General features: G+C 58.6%; 3 protein-coding genes across 5 annotated transcripts; 2 read left to right on the plus strand and 1 right to left on the minus strand.

The window, feature by feature from the left end:
• Positions 1–608: 608 nt before the first annotated feature.
• ACOT11 (acyl-CoA thioesterase 11) lies at positions 609–11,092 on the plus strand. Of its 3 annotated transcripts, none has more exons than XM_067301293.1 (16): positions 609–861; positions 3,730–3,916; positions 4,264–4,333; positions 6,412–6,472; positions 6,801–6,902; positions 7,281–7,416; positions 7,574–7,733; positions 7,866–7,985; positions 8,075–8,219; positions 8,480–8,535; positions 8,670–8,736; positions 8,919–9,002; positions 9,096–9,229; positions 9,828–9,959; positions 10,068–10,194; positions 10,544–11,092. In XM_067301293.1, the coding sequence occupies exons 2-16, from the start codon at positions 3,778–3,780 to the stop codon at positions 10,697–10,699; spliced, it is 1,689 nt and encodes a 562-aa protein (XP_067157394.1). In that variant the 5' UTR covers positions 609–861; positions 3,730–3,777; the 3' UTR covers positions 10,700–11,092. The 3 variants fall into 3 exon arrangements, with proteins under 3 accessions (XP_067157394.1, XP_067157393.1, XP_067157395.1); XM_067301292.1 differs by lacking the exon at positions 609–861 and adding an exon at positions 1,261–1,323; XM_067301294.1 differs by lacking the exon at positions 609–861 and adding an exon at positions 1,261–1,323 and having other exon boundaries at positions 7,577–7,733.
• Positions 11,093–13,048: 1,956 nt separating this feature from the next.
• Positions 13,049–14,028, plus strand: TMEM205 (transmembrane protein 205). Its single transcript, XM_067300784.1, has 3 exons — positions 13,049–13,148; positions 13,253–13,416; positions 13,653–14,028. The coding sequence occupies exons 1-3, from the start codon at positions 13,049–13,051 to the stop codon at positions 13,950–13,952; spliced, it is 564 nt and encodes a 187-aa protein (XP_067156885.1). The 3' UTR covers positions 13,953–14,028.
• A 1,387-nt stretch (positions 14,029–15,415) lies between these two features.
• Positions 15,416–23,543, minus strand: TTC4 (tetratricopeptide repeat domain 4). Its single transcript, XM_067301295.1, has 10 exons — positions 23,469–23,543; positions 23,250–23,367; positions 22,558–22,719; positions 21,899–21,976; positions 20,973–21,097; positions 20,577–20,663; positions 19,525–19,739; positions 18,230–18,311; positions 17,034–17,116; positions 15,416–16,118 (listed from the first exon to the last, which is right to left on the minus strand). The coding sequence occupies exons 1-10, from the start codon at positions 23,538–23,540 to the stop codon at positions 16,019–16,021; spliced, it is 1,122 nt and encodes a 373-aa protein (XP_067157396.1). The 5' UTR covers positions 23,541–23,543; the 3' UTR covers positions 15,416–16,018.
• Positions 23,544–24,107: the final 564 nt, after the last annotated feature.

The raw sequence follows: 24,107 nt of genomic DNA on the forward strand, positions 1-24,107 counted from the left end.
GGGGGACGCCGGGAGGCCGCTGCGCTTGGGGCACGTGGCGGTGTCCGCCTGCCCCTGGGGAAGCTGCTCCGATCGCTCGTTGCTCTTATCCACCCGAACGGCGCGGCCTGATCTCCTGTTGAATCCGTTCAATTATTTCACCGCTGGATTGGCAGAACAGCGGCGCTCGCGCTGTGCCTTCGTGCGAAGAGCTTTGATCAAACCCGTGTACTTTGATTACCAAGATGCACCTATGAAAGCATGCAAATAATATACAAATAGAACGGTGTCTCCCCAAAACAATAGGCTGCACAGCAAATGCGGTGACGTGGGGAAACGTGCTTTTTCCTTCCTAATGTCTTGTACCTTTTTTTCCCCCCCCCCCCCCCTTAAAATCCCTGTTACAGCTGGTTCAAAAGCAGTAAGGAGGAGTTCACGGAGGCTTCGCCGGCTGACGAACCGAGCGGCCGCTCCTCCGACCCCGGAGGCAAACCACCCGGAGGAAATATTTTCAGCTAGGTTTCATCGGCTAGCAGCAGCCTTATATGTATTTTCCCGGGGAGGTGGCTGGGAGACGCTGCGGAGCAGACAGCCCTGCGGGAATCGCGGGAACGGCGGGGCTGGTGGCTGGGATCAGCCGCACGCCGCGGGAAGCGGGAGTGAAGCCGGCGCTGGGGCCCCCGCTCGGCCCGTCCGGCGCCGGCGCGGGGCCCCGTTTGCGGAGGGCTACCTTAAGAGAGCTGGGGATGACTATTTTTAAGGAAGTAGGGGGTGTGCGCTGGCGGCGGTCCGAGCACGGAGCGTGGGCCCGGAGGGCGACGCGCGGCGCGCGCAGGTGTCCGGACGCCTCTCCGCCGCGCCGGGCCCCGTCCCTGGGCCGAGGTGAGCGGGAGCACGGGGAGCCCCGGGGCGGCCCCGCGCGGGGGGACGGGGTCGCCCGAGCCGCGGCGGCGAGAAACCGCCTGCGCCAGCCCTTGTCTGGCGAAGCTTAAAGTCGCTGCGTTCTTGCGGCTCGCACAGGCGGCTTGGCCTGATCCGTGCAGAATTCCCAGCGGAGAGGTTTGGGGCCTCCGGCCACCGCTCCCGCTGGGAAACCTCTGGCGCTGCCAGGAGCCCGGACCACCTGCCTTTTGCTTAAAACGGGGGGCGCCTGGGAAGCACCGCGGCAGCTCGGGAATATCGTGCGCGTTCCGGCTCCAGCAGCGCCCACGGGTGCCGGTGGCGTCGCCTCCTCCGGGCCCTCCTCGCCGGGACCTTCGCTCCCGGGGACTTTGCCCCACGTTGGCGTTGGTGCCACCGGAGCCGGAGCCCTCGGAGACGGCACCATCTCCCCAAGCAGCTCAGGTGAACTTTCGAACGGGCGCGGGTCGGCTTGGTACCGTGGATATTGCTCGCGGCCGGAGCAGGGAAAAACCCCGTCGCCAGCAAGGAAACAGCGAAGAAGCCCAGTTCGCCCCGTTTTCTAACCCCGCTGGCGGCGCGGTGCCGGCGCTTCGCCTCGGGCCGGCAAGCGGCTCCGTGCGGCGCGCGACGTTCGGTGGTGGCGGCGGCATTCGGTCGCAGGGAAAACCTTGCGCTTGAAGGCTTTTTCCTGACGCAAACTTTTCTTTTTATTATTTTTTTGGGGCAGAACTGGGTCACTCGCGGGGTGACGGCGCAAGAGCGTCGTCGCCTAGGTAATGTGTCGCGTTGCCATGGCGACCCGCGGGCTGCATCAGTCCCCCAGCTTTAAAAATTTGGCAGCTGAGCGAGGCTGGTGGTTTTAACGAGGGCAGGCAGTCGCCTGCTCCGTCTCCGTAACCCAGCGGCCTAAAAATACCCGCGGGCGGAGCATTTCTGGGGCTCGGCGGCGCGTTTTCGGCATCCGCAGCTCGGCCACGAGGCCCCGGGTCCTTCCCTGCCGGGGTCCCGCCGGCGCCGGCTGCCGCCTCCTGCAGGGTGAATATTCCGCCCCTCTCCGAAGAGCGGATACCCCCAAGCCCGCCGGCCGGGCTTTGCCGGGCATGGGGGCTGCCGGAGCGGGGGGCGAGGGGGAAAAGGTGCCGGGAGCGGGATGGGCGCTGGGCTCCGAGCCCACCGGCAAAGCCGGGAGCCTTTCCGCGCTTTCTGCTCCCGCTACGCCCCCCGCCAGTGCCCAGCCTCGAGGGCGCCGTCGCTCCGGAGGGCACTTAAATCCAAGGGCGAGGACCCAGCGCGCAGGCGTTGGCAGCGGGGGGGGTTCCGCAGCGCCCGCCGGGATCGCCGGTGCTGCTGCGCAGCAGGTCCGAGCCCAGAAGTAAGACTGCGACAGCACAGATTATAACCGGACCCGTGCTTTTTCTTTTTTTCCTTAGCAGCTTTTCTGAGTTTTTTCCAGCTTTAGCAGCTTTTTCCAGACTTTTTTTTGTTGCGGGAAGGGCCCCGGGGTGGCGCCGCGCGGGGAGCGGGCTGCCGGCGCGGGCACGGGGCGCAGCGCCCTGCGGGACGAGGACAGCAAACCCCGGCGTCGCGGCGCAGCGCGTGCTGGAAAATGTGAGTCATGCAGGACGGAGCAGGAAACCGGAGAGGGCCGCGGAGGGGGTTCACGCCGGCCGGGCGCTCGGATGGCACGTGCCGCTGACGCGTCCCGGGGGCTCGCCAGAGAGCCGGGGGGGCAGAGCGGAAAGCGCCGCCGGGAAGGGCTGGCTCTCGGCCGCAGCGCTGCCTGGCCTGCGACGCCCCGGTTTGGCACCCGCGACCGGGGCTTTCTTCCGCGGAGAAAAGCCCCAGGCTCTGCAAGAGCTCGTGACGCGGCTGGGGAGCAATTCCCAGTGCTTCTGCTCCAGAGAGGTGGCTCTAACGGATGCCACGCTGCACCACTCCGGGTTGCGGTGTTCCCACGATGTCGCCTACCAGTATCTAAGGAAATGGAGGTCTCCTGTCGGCCCCGCTCAGAAAACGCTGTTCCGAGAGGCCGAAGGTGCGCTCGGCCCCGGCGGCGGCTTAATTTTGAGGACAAACCCCGTTTAAGAGAGGCCGGGCGAAGCGAAGGGAAAAGACGCTGCCGCAGCTGGCATCCCGCGGCAAGCGCTCTAGGCGGGCGCCGCGGCGGAGCAGAAAGCGGAAGGAGCCGGCGAGGGTGCCAGGTTCTCCGTGGCCCCGGCGGCTCCGGGCCGGCCGCACTCAGCCCTTGCGCAACGCGGGCCGTTTGCGGGTCCGGCAGCTTGCTTCCCACTCCGCAGTCGCGATGCCTTGAAAACGGCTCTCCGCCAGGCTGGCAGGCAGGAGACGCCCCGAAAAGAGGAAACTGGGAACGGGTAAACAGCCTGAAAATGAGTGTTTTTCTCCCTCTGCTTAATTTAGCCAGAAAAACATGCGTCCTGAGAGGGGCTTCTCCCGCCTCCCCCCCGGTTTAGCATCTTTCAGACACGGATTGCGCGGGTGGATGAGTTTCCCCGTTCTCATCCCGCAGGAGGCTGGGGCAGGTGGCGGGATGGGGAGCGCGGCAGCGCCTGGGCTGGGCTGGGAGCCCGCCTGGGGCGAAGCCGCGCGGCGACACAGCTCCTCTCCCTGCCGTTATGGGACAAGGGCTCGGCTCCGGGCGCATTTCGCTTGTGGGCATGCCAGAAGGGTCGGAAAAGGCTGGTGGGCACCTGGGTCACGCCGGATCGGGGCGCCGCCGCTGCCGTAGCGGAGCCTTGGGGTGTGCGGGGGGCGCGGGAACAGGGCGGCACCGGGTTCCCGCGGGCGGCTGGGTGCTGCCGGCTCACGGGGCCCCGCTGTGTCCCGCAGGGCTCCAGCGCCGCGCTCCCCGGCGTGTGGCACGGGAACCCCGGCGGCATGGCGAGCGGGGCGCCGGCCCGCAACGGCACCGAGGTGCAGATGAGCCAGCTGGTGCTGCCCTGCCACACCAGCCACCGCGGCGAGCTCAGCGTGGGCCAGCTGCTCAAGTGGATCGACACGGCCGCCTGCCTCTCGGGTAAGCGCCGGCACCGCCGGACACAGGGCTGAAACGGCAGCGGGAAGCTGCTCCCACTGCTTCGCCTCCCCCTGCCTTTCCCAGCCCGCTGCATCCTTTATTTCCGAGCAAAGCGGCGCGCTGGAAAGCGTGGGCCGGCTCCACCACCTAGCGTACGGCTGCGAGCTGCACCTCGGTGCCCGCCGCGCTTCCGCCGGCCCACGCGGGTTTCTGCCCCGCGTGTCCCGCTCCCGCGCCGCAGCACAGGTCTGGGACGCGCTAAACCCCCGCGGCTTCGGCGCCTGCTGGACCCTGCGCTCGGAGGAGCTGCTGAGCCCGACACGCCGCCGCCTGTTTTCCTTTTGCAGCGGAGAAGCACGCGGGCTGCCCGTGCGTCACGGCGTCGATGGACGACATCTATTTCGAGCACACCATCAGGTGAAGGCGCCGGGGTGCTCGGGCTGCTCCCCCCGGGGGCCGCGCGCGGCGGGGAGCGGGGGGCGAGACGTGGCGGGGTGGGGGCGCGCGGGGGGCTTGCAAAGGATTAGGGCCGGCTTCCCGCGGGGCCGACGCCGGACGCTCCTCCCGCCGGGCTGAGCTCCGCCAGGTCTCCGGGAGCAGCGCCCGGCCTCCCCGCGCACGGCATGGCGCAACGCGCCCGGCTCCGGTGCGCCCAGGCGAAGCCCCGGCCGTGGCCGCGGCCGGCCCAGGGGAGGCACCGGGCCGGGGCGGGGGGTCGGTGCGGTTTGGGCTGCGGTGCTGGGGAGCGTCTGGGCGCCCACGGCCCCGCGCTGCTCCGCCGGGCGCCGCGTTTCGAGGGTGCTGCCGAGGGGGCGCGCAGCCTCCGAGGGGCCGGCCGCCTCCACCGCAGGCTCTGGGTACGGGCAGCTTCGCCACCAGGTGCCTTCCTCACGTGCAGAGATCGCCGGTTAGGTGCGGCGGTGCCCGTAGTGCCGTCCACCTCGCGCCCGCGCCCGGCAGCTGCTACCTCGAGTCACCGTCCAGGGCAGCACAGGGGCAGCGACAAGGACGGGGACAAGGACGGGGACAAGGGCAAGGGCAGGGACAGGGACAAGAACAGGGACAAGGGCAGGGACAAGGGCAGGACAAGGGCAGGACAAGGACGGGGCAAGGACAGGGTCAAGGACAGGGGCTGGGGCAGGGACAAGAACAGGGACAAGGGCAGGGACAAGGGCAGGGACAAGGGTGGGACAAGGGCAGGGTCAAGGACAGGGACAAGGACAGGGCAGGGGCAGGGACAAGGGCAGGGACAAGGTCTCTCCGTGCGAGCGGTTCAGGGCCGGTGCAGGGCTCATTTGCCTGGAGGACTCAAGGTCCGTGTGCTGGGCTGCCGCCTTCCTCCTTCCTAAGCAAATGCCTCGGCAGCTGCTTCCCCCTTCGGCACCAATGTCCCCATTTCCCTATGGAAATGTTTCCCATGGCGCCCGGTGCCATCCATGCCGGGGGCTCAGCCGACGCAGGGAAGGCTGCCTCTCCCCGCTCCCCCGCCAGCACCCATGTTTTCCAGGCTCTGGCCCCGCGTAGTTTTGGGATCGGTAGGGAGGCAGGGTGCCAGCCGGTTCCTGCAGGCGTTTGGGGAGAAACCCGCCAGGTTTGGCCCCGGAAAGGCCCGGGGTGCGAACGCAGGCGGCGCCTGGCCGCTGTCACCCCCACGTGGCAAGTCTGGCTCGCTCCGCGCTTTCCTCTGCTTCCTGGGGAAACTTCCCACGGCTGCGTGAACGACGGGAGCTGGGCGAGCCGCCGAGCTCCCTGCTTCCTAGCGATCCCCCCGAACCGCGGCGGGGCCGGCCTGCCTCCCCTGCTAACGACTCTGCCCGTCTCTCGCTTTTCTCTTCGCACCAGCCCGAGGTATAAAAGCGCTCCTGGGCGGCCGCGGGGGAGCAGCGGTGTCTGGTATGGACGCTTGAGCCGTAGCGGAGCCGCCTAACCCGGCACTAACCCCGCTAACGACTGCCGCCAGCTCTAGCTTTCCACTTAATTTCGTAGCCTTGGTCTCCTTTAGAGGATGCGGGGCGTCCTTGACTTAATACCGCAGTTGGTGAAGACTCTGTTTTCTAGCTGTGTGTTGCCAGCAAGTTGCATTTGTTCATTCGATCGGTGCCATTTAGAGTAGGAAAGGCCGCAGAGCTCAAGTTGCTTGTGTGTTCACTCTGAAGCCTACTGAAGGCCAGAAGGGGGCTCAGGGCTCACGCCCGAGGCCGGAGGAGGCCGGCCGAGCCATTGGGAGCGTGCCCGCCGTGGGGGACGGGCCACGGGGGGGGAGGCACCCAGCCCGGCATGCCACGGCTTTCCGGGCGCCCTTTGCCCGTGCGGTTACTCACGGAGGAAACCTTGCCCAGGCGCAGCCCCCTGGGTCAGGCCACCGCCGTTTTCGGCAGCCAGGGAGCCGCGGCGTCTCGCTGGGGGAGATGCTCCTTGTCTGAGCGTGTTTTATAAATACGGGACGTTGCCCCCTGCTCACCCCCTAACGCTTCCTTTTGGTTGGTTTTTTTCAGCGTCGGGCAAGTGGTTAACATCAAAGCCAAGGTGAACCGAGCCTTTAATTCCAGCATGGAGGTTCGTAGGCTGCGGCCCGTTTCCACCTCCCGTGCCGCCCGCGTGCCCTCGCTGCGCTTGTGTCACCGCACCTCCACACCCAGCCGGGCTCCTTTCCGCTCCCCGCGGCCACGTAAACACCAAATTGCTCCTCAGGCTTCGCCTGGTGTGTTAATCCCCTCCTGCATGGCCTGACTTGGGATATGTGGCTTGACGTGGTCAAATATTTGGATCAGAAGGCTCTGGGGGTGCTCGCGGGAAGCTCCCGGGGTGCCGCGGAGAGGCCCGCGGCGCGGGAAGCCCTTCCCGTGGCCTCCTCGCGGCTCAGCGGCGCCGTCTCCCCGGCCAGGTGGGCATCCAGGTCAGCCACGAGGACCTCTGCAGCGGGCGGCAGTGGAGCGTGTGCAAGGCGTACGCCACCTTCGTGGCGCAGGATCAAGCCAACGCCAAGGTGAGCGCGGGGCACGGCGGGGATGCGTCCCAGCGTGCCTCTGCTCCCGCCGCACCGCCGACGCTGGCGGCGCGGCTCAGGAGGAGCATCCCTGGGTCATCTTCCAGGGGATCTGCGTCACCTTCAGGAACCGTTTGCCTCTGGCCCCTCCGTAAGTGGCTAGGGTATAATCCAGCCCGAGGACTAGCTCTGGTCCACGTGGCTTGGGGCACCTGGTGCATTTGCCCCTTTGGTGGGAACTCACCCAAAAAACGAGAGCTCGAAAGGGCTGCAGAGGAGCAGGAGCAAGCGCTCCCCGCCGCCGTCTCTGGTCGCGGGGCTGACGGGGTCCGGGAGGCCCGGCCGGGACTCGGTTTGCCATCTGTCTTCTGCGTTTAGGTCAAGCTGAAGCCGCTGACCCCTCAGACGGAGGAGGAGAAGATCGAGCACAGCATCGCTGCCGAGCGCCGCCGCATGCGCCTGGCCCACAAGGACACCCTCAAGGACCTCCTCAACCACAGCCCCCACGAAACCGGTACCGCGTCCCGGGCGCCGAACGGAGCGGGATTTGGGGGTCGGGTCCCGGACTAGCCCGGGGGCCCGCGGTGGCATCCTTGCCGGGATGGGGCTGGGAGAGGCCGGCGCGGGGCGGTGGGAGCAAGGGTGTGCTGAGCGCGGTTCTCCTCCCGCAGCAGAGCTGGAGACCCGGGACGGCAGCGTGGTGGTGCCGGCGGAGAAGACCCGGGTGGAGAGCGTGGAGCTGGTGCTGCCGCCGCACGCCAACCACCAGGGCAACACCTTCGGGGGGCAGATCATGGCCTGGATGGAGAACGTGGCCACCATCGCCGCCAGGTAGCCCCACGGGGGACGCTCTCCTGTGCGGCCCCGCTTCGCCCTGCGGCGGCGGTGGCGGGATGCCCGTGGGGTCGGCGAGGCAGCGCTCAGCCCCGGGCGCGAGGGCTGACGCGCCGCCCGTCCCGGCAGCCGGCTGTGCCATGCCCACCCCACGCTGACCACCATCGAGATGTTCCACTTCCGCGGACCCTCCCAGGTCGGCGACCGCCTGGTGCTGAAGGCCATCGTCAACAACGCCTTCAAAAACAGGTGGGGGGAAGAAGTTATCTTCGGAAACCTTGTGGTCTTCTAGCTGGAAGCGCAGCGCTTGCATCTACCGTTTCTGTCCCCCCCCCCAGCATGGAGGTGGGGGTCTGCGCCGAGGCGTACGGGCAGGAGATGGTCACGAGCCGCCGGCACATCAACAGCGCCTTCATGACCTTCGTGGTGCTGGACGAGGAGGGCCGACCCCGCGCCCTGCCCTTGGTGGTGCCCGAGCCGGAGGTGAGGACGGGAAGGGCTCCGGAGCCGCGGTCGCATCCGAGCCTTTCCCCGCCGCGGTGCCGCGGGACCCCGGGGAGCGGCGCGCGGCTGAGTCCTGCTCAGCCCCGAAGGGCCCTAGTTTTATCGTCTCCTCCGACTCGCTGCAAAACAGCTGCAGCGTTGTTATGATGGAAACCAAATCGCTCGGTAGCGAGTGAATTAGATCGATTGCTCCGTGTAACTGATTCCCATTAACCCGAGGTGCTTTTCCCGTTTGTCAGGACGGGGAGAGGAGGTACAGGGAAGCCAGCGCTAGGAAGAAGATTCGGCTGGACAGGTGAGCGGGGACGGAGCGGGGAGATGGGAGCCGGGAAGGGGCCGGCGCCTCTGGAGCTGCTCAGCGCCGAGGTCCTGGGGCTGCCCGCGGCCGCTCTCCGCCCTGCCGTAAGGACGGCGGTTCCCTTCCCGCAGGAAATACATCGTGTCCTGCAGGCAGACCGAGGTGCCGCTGTCCGTGCCCTGGGACCAAAGCAACAAGGTACGGCGCTGCTGGCGCTGCTGCGGGCGCCGCCGGGGCGCGGGAGGCGTTTCGGCTGCTTCGCTGCCCGTCCTGGCTCCGGGCCGATGCGGAAACCGGGAGCGGGGCCGTGCCGTGCCGAAGGGCATCCCCGCGGAGGGGACGCCCACGCCGCTGATGGCCTCCTCGCCTCCCCGCTGCAGGTTTATCTGAGCTACAACAACGTCTCCGCGCTGAAGACGCTGGTCGCCAAAGCAAACTGGGTCCTTGCCAGAGAAAAGGAAAAGGTACTCGGGGCGCGGGGATGCCCGTTACGGCGGCGGCGGCGGCGGCGGCTTCCCGCGGGCGCCCGCCGCACCGCCTGCCGTGTGCCCCCGCAGGTGAGGATGTACACGCTGGAGGAGGACCAGTTCCTCTCCTTCCGCATCGAGATGACGGTCCGCATCACCGCAGCCCAGGCCTTCTCCCTGCTGTCCGACCTGCGGCGGCGGCCCGAGTGGGACAGCCACTACGCGTGAGTGCCGGCGCGCGGCGCGGGGGCTTCCCGGCGCGGCGCGGCGGAGCAGAGCCGCCGTCCCTCCCTGCCCACCGCCTTCCTGCCCGAGAACGTCTCGGGTGGCGCTGCCCGAGCGGTGGCCAGGGCAGTGCTCTGCCCGCGCTGCCCCGCTTAGGGCCCCTTGGCCTAGCTCAGGTGCTGATGACCCCCAAAGACCCAGCGAAGGAAGAGAGACCTTCTTCCAGGCCGCCCGTGCTGGAGCGCTCTGTCCCTTCTGGGGACCTTGGAGCCAACATCTCCTGCCCTGGTGTGAGCCATGATCCAGAAGTGAAGCCATACATAAGATTAACCTCCTCCTCTGGGGAGAACTGACTCGGAGCCCCTCTGTGGGCTCCCCGTGGGGAGAAGGGATCTCAGACCAACCAAATCAACGAGCAGAACAGGCCCAGGAGGTGCGGTGTCCTGCACACGCAGTTGGCTCGGCCGTACGATGAAGGAGCGCGAGGGCGAAGCCTTCGGCCCCATCGCCGGAGCCCGACCCGCAGCCCGCCGCTGCGTCGGGACCCCCGCGCCGTGGTTGCGTTGCCTCCTTTCACCGCTGCCTCCCGCCTCCCAGGAGCGCCGAGCTGGTCCAGCAAGTGGACGACGACGACATGATCTACCACGTGGTGAGCCAGACGGTGAGCCACGAGAACAAGCCGCAAGACTTCGTCATCCTGGCGTCCCGGCGGAAACCCTGCGACAAGGGGTAAACCGGAGCGCGCCGCGTCCCCCCGCGGGGTCCCGGCCCCCGCCGCTCTCTCGGCCGGGCTGCGCCCCGCTCACCGGGCTCTCCTCCTCCTCCTCCCCCCACCAGGGACCCCTACGTGGTGGCCTTCCGCTCGGTGACGCTGCCCACCCACCCCCCCAGCCCTGGCTTCTCACGGGGCGAGACGCTCTGCTCGGGCTTCTGCATTTGGCCGGAGACGGAGGAGACGAGCAAGGTGAGACCTTGCCGCGGGGCTGCGTGCGGAGCAGGGTGTCCTCCTGGCACCGGGGTGTCCTCTTGGGGCCGAGGTGTCCTCTCGGGGCCGAGGTGTCCTCTCGGGCTGGTGCACAGCTCCGGCCCCAAGCTGTGATGTGACCGAGAGCTGAGCCCAGCCTGTCCCCATCTATCGAGGGGTTTATGGCGACTAGCTGAGGGCAGAGGACATTTCTCCTGGCTTGGTTGTCCCTCTGCGCCCCAGGAGAGCCATCCAGAAGGAGGCCAGCCCCGACGCCGCTGCCTGCACGCAGCGGAAGAGGTTTCAACCTCCTCAGACGTCCTTAACACGTATATCCTGTGGGTTGCAGGTGGCCTACTACAACCAGGCCACACCGGGGTACCTCAACTACGTGACGACCAACATTGTGGGCCTGTCCTCCAACTTCTACTCCACCTTCGTAGCCTGCGAGAAGTTCCTGCTGAAGAACAAGGACGACCTCATCCTGCAGCTCCAGGATCTCTAGCGGTCCCTCGCGCCGGCGGGGGGCAAGCGGTCGCCTTTAGATGAGTAGTTGGTTAGCGGCATTACTAGGAGAGCAGCGGTTGAAGGGTGCGCGGGTGATGGGACGCCTCGGATGGGCCTGAGAGCGAAAAGGGCCGCGGCGGAAAGCTGGAGATGGTCAGAGCCAGGCGGCGGAGTGGGGCGGCTCAGCGGACCCGGCCGCCCCGTGGGCACCGCTGGTCCTTGCGTGGCGGCGAGTTGGCGGCGTTACAGTGAAGTGTAACCCCGTGACCCGAAACGTTGAAAACGTAATGTCTTTTTTTTTTAATTTTCTAAGCTGATGTACAGGAATTGACTTTTCTAGTTCAGTTGACGCTACTTGAATCTTTGTATAATAAAACTCTTACTAAACAGTTTTTTTTTCTTTCTTTTGTTTAACTACTTTTTTATGGGGGACACCGCTGCTCTTCGGGGCAGAGAGTGGCGAAAGAGGCTGCGACGTGGGGAAGGGAGGGCAGGCAGGGACAGCGGAGACCCGCTCTGCGCCCTCGCCCTGGCCGCGCTGAGCGTCAGCGCCGTCTTCCTCTCGATCAGGCCGAGACAGAGGGAGGCGAAACCGGCCCCGTGGAAAATGGAGGTCTCTTCTTTAAGGATCTCGCTGCAGCAGCAGGGGCGTTTCGAGGGTTTTTCTCGGCTCTCGGCGAGTCGGGAGCGAAGGGAGCTGCGCTGGGGGCAGCTGCATCCTGCATCTCACTGGCCCGGTGGGGCCGCAGCGGCAGGCGGAAGGAGTGACAATAAAAGTGCATTAAAAGCAAAAAACAGATATATACACCCTGTGTGAGCGTCTGCTTCTTCTTCCACGCGTCTCTGGGGCAAGGCCTGTCCGTGCCGCTCAGGAGGTGCCGCGCCGGGGCCAGTTGGCACAGCGGGGCGGCAGCGCCTGCCCGGACCTGTCCCCGTTCGGCGGCCGGTTTCTTTTTCTTGCCTCGGTTCCTTTCTCGGACCCCGCGCGGCTGCTCGGCAGGCGGCCCCGGGGCTCGTCGGGGCGGCGCCAAGGGCTCGGCGCTGCGGGAGAGGGGCCCTGCGGCGAGTAATTTTATATATGCATAAATAAATATGCGGGAATTGCTATATAAACATATACTCCATATTTCTATATTTTGCAGGGGGAGTAGGAAGCGATCCAATGGCAGCTTCTCTTTCGAGGCTGTCCCTGCCGTAACTCCTGTTGCAGCCGTGCTGGCCGAGGGGAGAGGGCTGCGGCGCCGCGCAGCCGGGTGCTCCGCAGGGAACGGGATCGCAGCAGAACCGACGGGCCGCGGCCGTGCGGCTCCCAGCACGTTTCTTTTAATTGCTTTCCAAAGCCCTCCTTGCAGCGGAGCAGGTTTCCTCAGCGCCTCCCTGCCGCTGCTGCCTCCTGGGCGGGGTGGTGCCGGGGATTTGGGATGCCCGAGGGAGCCGGAGCAGGTCCCCACTGCCAAGCCGGGGCGTCCGCCTTTGCTGAGCAGCTCCGGTGCACGGGGTGACTTTGCCGGAACGGGCGGTTTTTGGCACCGTGCACACGTGCGCTGCCCTTGCTGGCGGGCGGTGGTGCACCTCGTGCCGTAGCTCTGCCAGCACCGTGGCTGGTTCCCAGCGGGAAGGCTTCCCCCACCGGCACAGACCTGTGGAGCCGCCCCAGCAGCGCAGCAGGGACCGCAGGGACCCTCGTGGCAGCAGCGGGTGAGCCCGGGAGCCGATCCCACTTCTTCGGCCCCTAGGGACCTTCCGTCTGTCCCTACAGCGGGGTCGGCACGCTCCCGCTCCTGCCGCGTTGGCTCGCATCCCACGTCCCGGCTGACGTGGGACTCCGTGCTGGGGCCGCGGGAGCCACCCCCACCTCGCTCCTAATTGCAACAAGCCCCCAGTTGCAGGTGCCTCCCGCCTGGCTCCAGTTAACCACGTGCTGGGAGGCACTGGAAGCAGGGTGGGAGCAGGCTTGTTTTTCAGGGGGAAACCTGTGGTTTTTTGGTTAAAACGTGCAGAAGCCGTTGCTGGCTGGGCCCGTGTTTTTAAGCTGCCAGAGGAGGGACTTTTCCCAGATAAAGACAGTCTAACGTCCACAGTGCGGGCAGGCGTAATTGGCAGGGTTTTGCTCCTTTTCCCTTTTTATTGACTTTGCACTTGTTCCTGTGGCCAGGGGTCAGACCGGGCTTTGGCTGGACTTTGCAGAAAGTCCATCCAAACCCGCAGGTTACGGGGTGCTGACGTAGCACCCCCATCCGAGATAGAGAGCCCTGCCACGGCCGCTGCTTTTGTCACGCTAAGCTGCGTTTTGCCCTGCATTGAGCAGGTTGCCGTCAGGAACAGCAGCGTTGGCCGCCCCGGCACCATGCCGGTCAGCTCGGAGCCCCCGGATGTGGCGAAGCTGCTCCACCTCATCTTCCTCTCCACCTCCTGGGGGATGCAGATCTGGGTCACCTTCGTGTCCGGTAGGTTCATTTGCGGCTCTCCCTCTCTGCTGTGATCCTCCGCCCGGGATCAGGGCTCAGCGACGGGGGTCCTGCGCCAGGAGTGACCGCTCGCCTCCCCGCAGGGCTGGTGATGGGCAGCTGCCTCACCCGGCACACCTATGGCTTCATCTGGAGCAAGCTCTTCCCCTACTACCTCCACATCGGCTCCGCTTGTGCCTTCTTCAACCTGACGATATTTGCCATGTACCACCCCAGCGAGCTGCTCAGCGAGGAAGAAACGACCCAGGTAGCTGCCCGCCTTGAAACGGGAGCTGGCTGCAGTCCGAATCCCTTCCTCCGCAGGGTCTCACTGCGCTCGGGCTGCTGAGGTTGGTTGTCAGCAGTGGCAAGGTTTGTGCACTGCTCCAGTTGGAAGCCAGGTAGCACACGGATTTGAGAGCACTTTGTGCGTAAAAGGGGCTGTGGAGACATTTAATCCGCTGTGTGCACTAAACACTCAGAGCTTTTGTTGCTGCCTTGCAGATCACCGTCTTCTTCGTCTGCGTGGCTGTTGCAGCGCTGAACGCAGAGTGGTTTGGGCGGACAACCTCGGACATCCTGGCAGACATGCACCAGATTGAGCGGAGCTACGGCCTGGGCCAGGAGATCGGCTTCTTTACCAGCAAATCCTACCGGAAGCTGCGCGAGTCGGACCCTGCCTATAGGAAGATGTCCCGGCAGCTCATCATCTACCATGCGTTGTCCTCCCTCTGCAACCTGTGCTGCATCGCGTGCAACGGCTGGAGCTTGTGCTACTTGGCTGCTCACCTCTCTGCCTTGTGAGAGAGCAGGCCGCCTGTCGGACTGCGATTCGAGGGGTGGCTGGCCAGAACCAGAGCTGTGGGGAAAGGGAAACTCCCTGTGGCCAATCTGTGCCTTGCTGTAAAACACCATATAGTTTTGGGGATTAAATTTCAGCAGCCTCGGATGGGGAGTCCTTTGCTTCTATTTCCCCTCTCTGCTGGGGATCACACTTACGTACCACATTCCCTCCAAAAATTGACAGGAGTTTTGCATCACGTTGACTATCCTGAATGGATCGTTTTGCATTTTTCTAATTACTAAATCCCTGCCAACCGAATGGTTTGCTCGCGGGTACCTGTGGCGCCATCCCTCCAAAGATGCTGTGCTGTACCTCCTCCTGCGGCTTTGCGCTGCCTGGTGGCAGGCGAGGTGCTCTGGCTGGTGCACCGCCACGCTGCCACTCCACGTGGTCTGTCCTGTCCGCTGCAAAGCACGGACACAACGTGCCAGAGGCTGCCGTGGGGGGACAGCTGCTGGCCGTCCTCTTCTCTCATGGTGGACTTCACGATGAGGATCTGTATCAAAGTTCCCAGTTTGTGTATGCAGCACGCAAATTTTGTAGATCTTTTTACTCTGAAAGACCTTTAAAGGTATCTTAAAAAAAGGTAAGGCCAAAGTGCGCCCACTTGCACCATTCAGCAGTTACTGCTTTTTTACTTCCGCTTTGCCAATTACGGAAACATTTTTCGTAATAGGTCAAAACCATGGTTTCAGTCATTAAGAACTGCTTTGAGTTTATACAGTACAGATGTGCTCTCTGCTGGCTCTCTGGAAGTAACAATAATTTCTGATTGACTTTACAAAGTTGCTGCACGAATCATTCATTAATTAAAAAGGAGAACACTCGACTACTTAGACCAAGTTCTAATAGTAACAGCAGTTAGTGCATAGTCAGGGGTGTTTATGGCAAGTAGTGGTTGTGGAACTGATTCAAAGCAGGACTGAATGGAGATAGATTTAAGAAATTGTGCTATGCTTCTTTAAATTCTTTCTCTGTAAAATACTTTTACTATATTTGTGCACACTGAAGTAGTTTAGGAATAGCTAAAAAGGAACTTCAAGCTTTTGTTTTCCTTAGAGCTGTTTGAATCCAGCTCTGGAGTGAGAAAAATCTCTGATCTTAGCAGAAGTGTTTACAGCTGAATAGCTTTTTAATGTCCTGAGCACTTGATGTGTCTAAAATTGCAGTATGTTTCTGCAATCACTATTTATCAGGGCAGCTCGGGGAGAGAGAAATGAGAGATTTAGAGTTACTTTTAATTAAAAGCTGAAAGCCAACACAGAAGCACTGAAAACCCTGTATGTTGGCTTTACCATTTAGTGTGATGGATAAGGCTCTTATGTTTGGGTTTAAAATAACTGTATATCATTCTCTTGAATACCATGCACTATTTCATTCAGTGAGAAAAATGATTGCCTCATTTATTAGGCAGGAGTCAGTCTACTTAAAATAGACATGTTTATTTCCAGTTTATATAGGACAATAAGTAAGGTAGCAAAAGGTCAGTAAAACATACTGCTCTGAAAGACAGAGCCCTGCCTCGCTCTGGGCAGCAGCAGAGCTGAGTGGTGAACTAACGGCTGCTCCTTAACCCTCCGAGCTAGAGCAGGCCCAGGCAGGAATCCGACTGCATCCGTCCCGTGCCAGCAGGCAGTACTCGCTGCAGACTGCCGTGAAGCCCAGGTAACTACAGCCCACCTTGCAAGGAAATCAGTGATTTTTCACAGGTAAGTACATTCCCAGCTGCTGTTGCTTCAACCACAGCCAAGGTGTGGCACTGCTGCGGTTTTATTTCAAAATTACATGCAGTCTGTGATAGAGATGTCCTTTTGTAAGCCAGCTGGATTTCTTTTAAGTGAATAATCCCCTCTCGTAAGTCCCCCATTCTCCTACCATCCTGCTTTGCCGGAAGTTTCCCTGTGCGCAACGATGCTTTCTCCCCTGAAATGTGCCAGGTATTCTCATACAAGCAGAAAGTCGCAGTCTGTAAGTGGGAAACAAACAGCAGTCTCTTGCGCAGGATTCCTCGTTTCATTCTTGCTCATTATAGCCGATGCACCTTCTTGCTAGAGAAGTACTTCTTAGAGAAAGGAGAATGCTTCACAAACGCCAAAACTGTTGGAGTCCCAGCCTTTACAAAATATCTGCAAAGATTAAAAGGAGTCATTTGGCTTCCCTGTATCTGGCCAAGCGTCATGCAAAGCGAGCGACTTCCCCCCAGTTCAATAAAGACCGACTTCCCAAAGGCTGATGACAAGCATTTTTGCCGATTAGCAGAGCCTTTCACAGCCACAGCTACACATATCCAAGGGGGAGTGTTTTATGTATCAATTTTTCTCCCAACATCTACTTCTAATTAGAACAGAGCGCCGTTACGCTCACTCTGAAAGTCAGATTCTTTTTGCACAGCCCTTCAAGTCTGAAATTGCAGGGATTATGCTTGCTGCTGAGTTTTACGGAGTGACAGTCCACAGCAGCGGAGCTACAGCTCTGCTCCCACTGTGACAGACCAATCCACTAGTGTTTTGCAGCAGGCTCTCTCCAGCTAGCTACAAGACAGTACAAGTCAACAGCACAAGAATTACAACAATTTTTTCACTTCCCAAACAGCAGGTTTTTCTCTGAATAACTGAATAACCCTTTAAAGCCAATTGCAGACAGTGAGACTGTGCCGCATGCTGTGTTGGGGCTGCTCGCACAGTTTGCGTGTAAGAGCGTTGTTAACCTTCAGCACGTTCTCTGTATGCTGCCGCCTTTTTTTAAGTGGCATTCTACTGACGGCATATGAGACAGCCCCTCGGGGGCTCCTGTTTGTGTAGCCCCATCTCCTTCTAGTCCTGGAGAGAGTTGTTCTTTTTTGGAGAGGGGAAGTAAATTCCTAAAGCCAGGCACAAAGCCACGTGGTCCCGTTGCTTTACACCTTCCCAACTAAGAGATGCCAAGAGTTAAGACTGGTAAGTCAGAGAGCAAATTGCACTTAAAGCCCAAAGCTCGTTCATTGTGCCTTCATGCCCTCACTGGAATCAAACAGGTGAAACAGTGACCTAGAGCAGCCTCACCTCTGGTGCTGCAACACTTGCAGCAAAGTGTGTTCTGGGTTCACCTCATACATTTCTGCTTTTTCTTCATCTTCAAAATAGAGCTGAAAAAGTTTGGGAGAGTTATTGAATACTTAAGATACATGAAGGCAAACTACTAAGCTGTAGAAAGTCCAGTAACAGCACACCATATATCCACTTGAGGTTTATCAAACTTTGGTATCATGCAATGACTGTCCATGTCAGATGCTAACTTCAGCAATGCAGAAGCTTTGTTTTGTGTAAATTCCAAGTCTTCCCTGTATAAAAAAGTAACTGCTTAGCTTCTTATGACGGTGGCAGCAGGAATGCAAAACATACTGTCTGTTTCTGCGCTTTACAGAGAAGCGACCCAAATCTAAGGGCTGCTTTTTAACTGGTGAAATGCAGCAATGGTATGAGCTAAACTGATTAGGCTTAAAGATATTTGAACAAAATGGAGTAGATTTCAGAGATTCAAATCCAACAATTCTGCCTTAGATTGAGCATATACACACCCACAGCTAGAATAAAAGATTTAATTTGGTAAACTACACAGCCACTGTCCTCTTGGACCTGCCTGTTCACTGCGTTAAGGGCTGCCCTGTTGCCTGCTGCACACGACACTGAAGTGGAAAATGGGAAATAACCATCTATATCCTTTTATACGCAGTTCCTGAAAAATTCTCCATACCTGCTGTAGCCACAAACAATTCACATCCTGCAATTTTTTAAACTCTTACTAGACATATATTGACTTAATGGGATTATGTGTTTAACCCCCCAATACTTAGCTCCAAAAATAACCTTTTTTTTTTTTTTTTAATATTTTCTCATTTACATTGAACAACTTCACTACAAGTGTGGTTAAAAAACAGATAGCTTACTTGCTTGGGTTGTCTAAATCTTAATTATTTTTATGAAGATCGGAATCTAGACAATATCTGTAAAAGACCTTTTATCTCCCACTTATGTTTTATTTGTTATAAGGTATTTATTTTCCTTAATGAATTCTGTTTAAAAGTGTCAGTACATCTGGAAAGTGTTCAAGTTTATAGCTGAATACAGCTCTTCAAAACCCTATTTCACATCCATTTATGGTAAACAGGTAGTGATGCTGTTGCTTTCATATACTCAAAGCTGCTTAATCTTACCCCAGAAATCACAAACTGAAGTAGAAGGAAAGTCAAATCGCTCACCTCAAGACTGTCGGGAAGATATTTCCTCTCTAAATCCCAAGGAGGTAACTCAGCAAACATCACCATTAAATGATCAATAAATCTAAAAGCCAAAATACATATGTTAACTTAGACAAAGTATTCTGAAACAACAGGAAAATCAGAAACTACGTTGTTGCATCTGAGTAGTTCAGCTTCAGTAGCCTATATAGCTGCACTTGAATCATGGTAAAAATACACTGGCAAATTAGAGAACAGACTCAAAAATATGTTTAAATCAATATAAAGGTCATACTTGCTTTCCTTCAAACTCATTGCTTCCCTAATGAGACCAAGGCCATGTTTTAACTTATGCTATTGGTTACAAACTTGAGCAATGCAACAGCATATTATTTATAACTTTTTACTTTCACACTGAGAAGGATGTCAAACACTCCACATTTTGTCTAAAATTGACTTCCCTTCCACATGGTCCTATCAGCACCATGCTTCATTGGATCATGGTGTCCAGAATAAGCTTGTGCGTCAGAGGCAGGATTACTTTGGTACCTCAGGATTGCCAGTGGTCAAATTGTTTTAGGAATCCATTTTTACTTTCTTTAGCCATGAAAAGGTGTACTTAACAACATTGTAAGAGAGCTACAGCTTTACTAACCTGTTCGCATTGTAATTTTGAGTCGTGAATTTGTTAGTAATTCTAAGGAATACACATGCCCCCCACAAAAACATTACAAATTCCAACCTCACAAGGCCAGAAAGTGAAGTTTTTAATCAAGAAAGGTGGAATTCCCACCTTTCCAGTCACTTGCTTATAGTCTGAAAGGTCTGCAGTATGTCAGTCAAGCCTGCTGTAAGCCCTAGAAAAAAGTCCTGGGTCACAAAAGGTCCCTTTTGGAAGCATCTTATAATTTTTAGGTTTATTCCTCTTTCTGAAACTCATGTATTTGGAGGGCTTCTAAACAGCATCTTAAGAAAAGGCATGCACATGCATGGGGTACAACCATTACTGACCACTGCTCCAGGCTTGCACTGCAAGCCCCTTTAATCACACTGGCTAGATATGATGCTATAAATTCATTTAGCCTCTAGATTTTGGCCCTCCAATATTTTAAGCAGCACTTCTAAATCACAGAATATTTCAGGTTGCAAGGGCCCTCAGGAGGACATCTAGTGCAATCTCCTGCTCAAAAGCAGCATCAGCTATGAGAGGAGAAATCTGGAGCTATTTGATTAGCAGGACAGTGCTTCGCCTGCTGTCTCTTTTCACTCGCTCACAGATCTCCTTTATTCAAGGATGATGCTGACAGTGCATTCACCTCGTGTTCTCGTGAAAAGCCGCAATGAAGTCCGTTTGCTCGTGCTCCGGGTACAGAAAGAGGACAGGCCAGTTTAGGTTGCCATCAGCATCTAAGTGCACCTTTGCCCCCATGGCATTGTCAGAGTGGAATCCATCCAAGGACATCTCAGCCAGACCATCTGACATCTCCTCTTCCTCATTTGAAGGCTCAAGAACCACCTTGATATTTCTTTCCTATAAGGGGAAGGAAAAAAAAGGGCGGGGGGGAATATGATCAGGAAAACTAGCAGTCAGTAGAAGGACAAATCATGTCACTCTTACTAAAGAGTCTGCTCTTAAGCGTGCCACCAAAAGCCTTCCTACAGTATGTGGTAGGTGACTGGTCCTCCCAGTAAAATCCAGAACCTCAACGAGACCCCCGGACTCCTCGTACAAAGGATGAGGAGAGCTGGAAATCCAGAGGAGCCAGCATGCTGGGAGAAAAGCCTGAGAAAGTGGCAGGGAAAAGGATGCATCTGAAATGCTGCTTTGGGGGAGTTAGCACACACAACCTCAGGATGCAACTACACACACCCACTCCAGAGAACATCCTCTCTTTCAGAGAACTGAAGAGGGCTCACTCTTTTCTTCTGACAGAGAACCGCAGAAGAGGAGATCAGAGTTTGTATAACAGTCCACAATATTTTAACATAGCCCCAACATTTGCTGAGGAAGCAAAACATCCAGGATCGTGTCTCTCCTCCACCCTATCAGATGGCCTCCTCTGCTCTTCCACTGAAGTGATGCCCACTGGCACGCTTCATTGGGCCAGTGTGATGCTACAGCCCACCAGGCAGGCGCCCTCCTGGATTCTTGCTTCAGCTCCTAATACTGGGTTTGTATTTCACATTAATCATTATCTGAAATACATAAACAGCTCTGGGAACTGGTGCCAAAGCCACGCAGATAAGGAGGATTGTAGTTTTGACTCAAAGCTTTTTGGCTCTAGCCCTCAAAAACCTGCATATGAAAACAACTTGAGACAAACAGGAAAACTATTGGGAAAGAAAAACAAAACCCTCATTGGCCCACCTTTATTGCTGCGAGCAAACTTTCCTTTTGACACTGTTCTTTCCTCTCCATCACCTTTGCTTTCCTTGCATCCCGCTCCTCAGCTCGCTGCATATAAGAAAAGGTTGCATCTTGGTCACACACAGCAAGTCAACACTCATCGTTGCTCTAATCCGCTGATGAGTGGAGAAATCAGTCCAGATCTCCAAAGAAATTCCAGCTCTTTCCGCTACATATCTCAACAATACACACTATGCAGAACCACCACTCAATTCTATTTGTGGAAATTCTACTACACAGAAACTTATATGTAGCAGTCTCCATCAGGGGAACCTAAAGTACTTCTTGATACAAAATGGGCAGAACAGACCAGTCCTGGGATAAGGACAGTAGACTCTAGGCTGCCATAACATTTACCTTTAACTTGTCCGCTTTAGCTCTCACTTCCACGAGCTTTTTCTCTTTTGAGTCTATTTGCAAGCCCTCCTCGCACCATGCTATTGCTTCAGAGAAATTCTTTAGCTCCAAGTGACAGAGCGCTCCTGAAAGGATTAAGATTTTAAGTTTCTGGCATTGGAATCAGTATACAACTGTTATGCAAACTGGTGGTTATAAAGACAGTGTTAGACTTAGTGTCTTTGAAAGGCATATACAGCAGCAGATGTTATTGCTTTGCAAGGTAATTTTAAATGGCAGTATTTCAGCAGGTGTATTAAGCTGAGCAGAAGATCTAAAATGCTTTAGCAGTTACTGTACCATTTGCTAGTCAGAAATTAGTAGAGTGACGCCATCAGTGTCTGTTACAAGTAAAATTATATCATTAGAATTCACATTTCAGCATGTGTCTCAATGTAAAATAAAGCAGTGATTTCCATGGAATAAGAAGTGATAAAAAACCAAAAAACACTGGAAAGCAGCAAAAGTTATGTTCTACAGAACATCTATGTTCTACAGAAACACATCCAAAGTTGTTTTACAGATATGGAAGCTGAAGAAGAAAAAGATATCATTTAGATCAAAAATCCAAAGCAAACTGCACAGCTCTCTTTTTGGCAGAGACAGGAATAACAAAACAAGAGAAGCAAAGATACCCCCTACAGCCAGGGCTTTACATTTTTGAAACAAATGCAGTTCTGAAACAATGTTACACACTCTTAGCAATTCAGGGTTTATAAACACTGTTCTTTAACACACAGAAACATGCAGGGAAACAAAGAAACACCTAACAGGCTATTCCAGGGCTTATAACAATAACAGTATGACAAGTTAAAATAACATATTCAAGGCTGCTCTGAAAGGACATTCCTTACGCTCCATGCAATAATACATGCTTTAATTCTTACCTCTTATGATTGCTTTGAGATGGGTGGGCTTCAGCTTCCTTGCTTGGATTGCATCATTGAGAGCAGAACGGTAGTTACCTACAAACAAAGCAAAACTGCTCAGAACCTTGCATTTATATTTCAAATCCAAGCAGACTTCAAGGCCACAAAAGCCTTACGCAGCGACTCTATAATTCACTGCTTCTACAACCACTGTGAGGCAAGTGAAGGAGGAAAGAACAAGTTAACAGCAAAAAAATAAAGGACAGGAATCAATTGGACAGGTGAGACACAAATAACATGACTGTGGGCAGACCATTACCAACATGCAACACCTTGAAAGGCCAAAAGAGGCCAATCCTTGCTGCACTGATGCCGTTGGTAGGACGGGCAGTAACTCGAAGACGACGTGGCAGGGAAGGAGCGACAAAACGTTTCGCTCCAAGAGACGCTGGAGCCCAGCGTGTGCCCCACAGAGCCCAAGGTCCCACCTCCACCTGAACCGGCTCAGCGTCGCAGCCGCTTGCCTGTGCGGCAGCGTGCAAGGAGCAAGACAAACCCCACAGCTGTGCCTGGGGCAGCGCCAGGTCTGGAGGGCTCAGGGCGCCGTTTTGTCATGGGTAAGCTACTCGTTATGCCGTGCTAGACAAGAGGGAGGGAGGAAACCCGGCGCGGGCTACCCAGGTGGGCCTGCGCGGCCGCGCGGTTGGTGTGCAGCATGGCACGCAGCTCCGGGTCCTCGCACTTCTTCCGCAGCCCTTCCGTGTAGGAGATAACGGCCTTCCTGTAGTCCTTCTCCCTGAAGTACTCGTTCCCCTCGTTCTTGTACAGCCTGGCGAGCTCTGCAGGGACAGGGCACAGCGCTGAGCAGGGACATGCAGGGCACCCCCGGCCCCCCAGCAGCCCCGCGCACCCCCTGAACTGGCCCCCCCAGCCCCACGCACCCCCTGAACTGGCCCCCCAAAGGCCCCATGCAGCCCCTGAACCGGCCCCCCAAAGGCCCCCCAGCGGTCCCACACACCCTCCAAACCGGCCCCCCAAAGGCCCCACGCACCCCCCAAACCGGCCCCCCAAACCGGCCCCCCAGTGGCCCTGCACACCCCCGAACCGGCCCCCCAAAGGCCCTGCACACCCCCGAACCGGCCCCCCAAAGGCCCTGTGCACCCCCTGAACCGGCCCCCCAAAGGCCCCCCAGCGGTCCCACGCACCCCCCAAACCAGCCCCCAAAGGCCCCACGCACCCCCTGAACCGGCACCCCAGTGGCCCCGCGCACCCCCTGCACCGGCCCCCCCAAAGGCCCCGCGCACCCCCTGAACCGGCCCCCCAGCCCCCCCCAGCCCCGGCCCGGTCCGGGAAGCGGCCCCGCCGCCACCTGCGGGGCTCCGCTCCTCGTCGAAGAGCAGCGACTGCAGGCAGGCGAGCTCGGGCTGCCGCGCCGCGTCGATCTCCGCCGGGCACCGCTTCATGAACATGGGGATGGCCTCCAGCTCCTGCCGGCACACGCCGCGCCTCAGCCGCGCCGCCGCGGACCGGACCGGATCAAACCGGACCGGACCGGCTCCCGCCCCCCCGGCCGCCGCCGCCGCCCCACCTGCTCCCAGGTGTCTTCGTTGAAGCCGCCCCGGTAGCGCGGCGCCTCGCCGCCCGCCCCGGCCTCCGCCATGCTGCCGCCCCGGCCCGCCCCTTCCGGCCGCGCAGCGACCGCCCGCCCCGCCCCCGCCCCCGCCGGCTCCGCCCCCGCCCCCGCCCCCTCCCCCTCCCCGGCCCCGGCCCCGGCCCCGGCCCCACCGCCTCCGGCCCCGCCCCGCCGACCTCAGACCCCGCCCCCGCCCCTCCAGACCCGCCCCGCCGACTTCAGGCCCCGCCTCCGACTTCAGGCCCCGCCCCCGGCAGCCCTTGGGCCGGGCCCAGTGCCGCTCCCCCCCCCAAGCCCCCCGCGGCCCGGTGCGGGCAGCGCCTGCGCTCTTTACCGCGGGGCCCCCAGGGCCGGGCCCCCCGGCAGCCCCCGGGCGCCTCCTCCTGCGGCCGCCGCGGCTCAGGGTGCCCCAGAGCTGGGTGCTGGGGCGAGCCAGTGGGAACCATCCGGAAGCATCCGGAAGGATCCAGAAGCGTCCGGAAGCACAGAGCCCACCACCCCCGCCAACCCCTCCGCACGCTGCCCACATACGGCGGTCAGTGCTGCCTCCCGGATTTTGTCCGGGCGCGTGACCAGAAGCCCTGAGCATGCCCA

Source organism: Apteryx mantelli, chromosome 8 (genome assembly GCF_036417845.1).
Source record: "Apteryx mantelli isolate bAptMan1 chromosome 8, bAptMan1.hap1, whole genome shotgun sequence".
NCBI lineage: Eukaryota > Metazoa > Chordata > Aves > Apterygiformes > Apterygidae > Apteryx > Apteryx mantelli.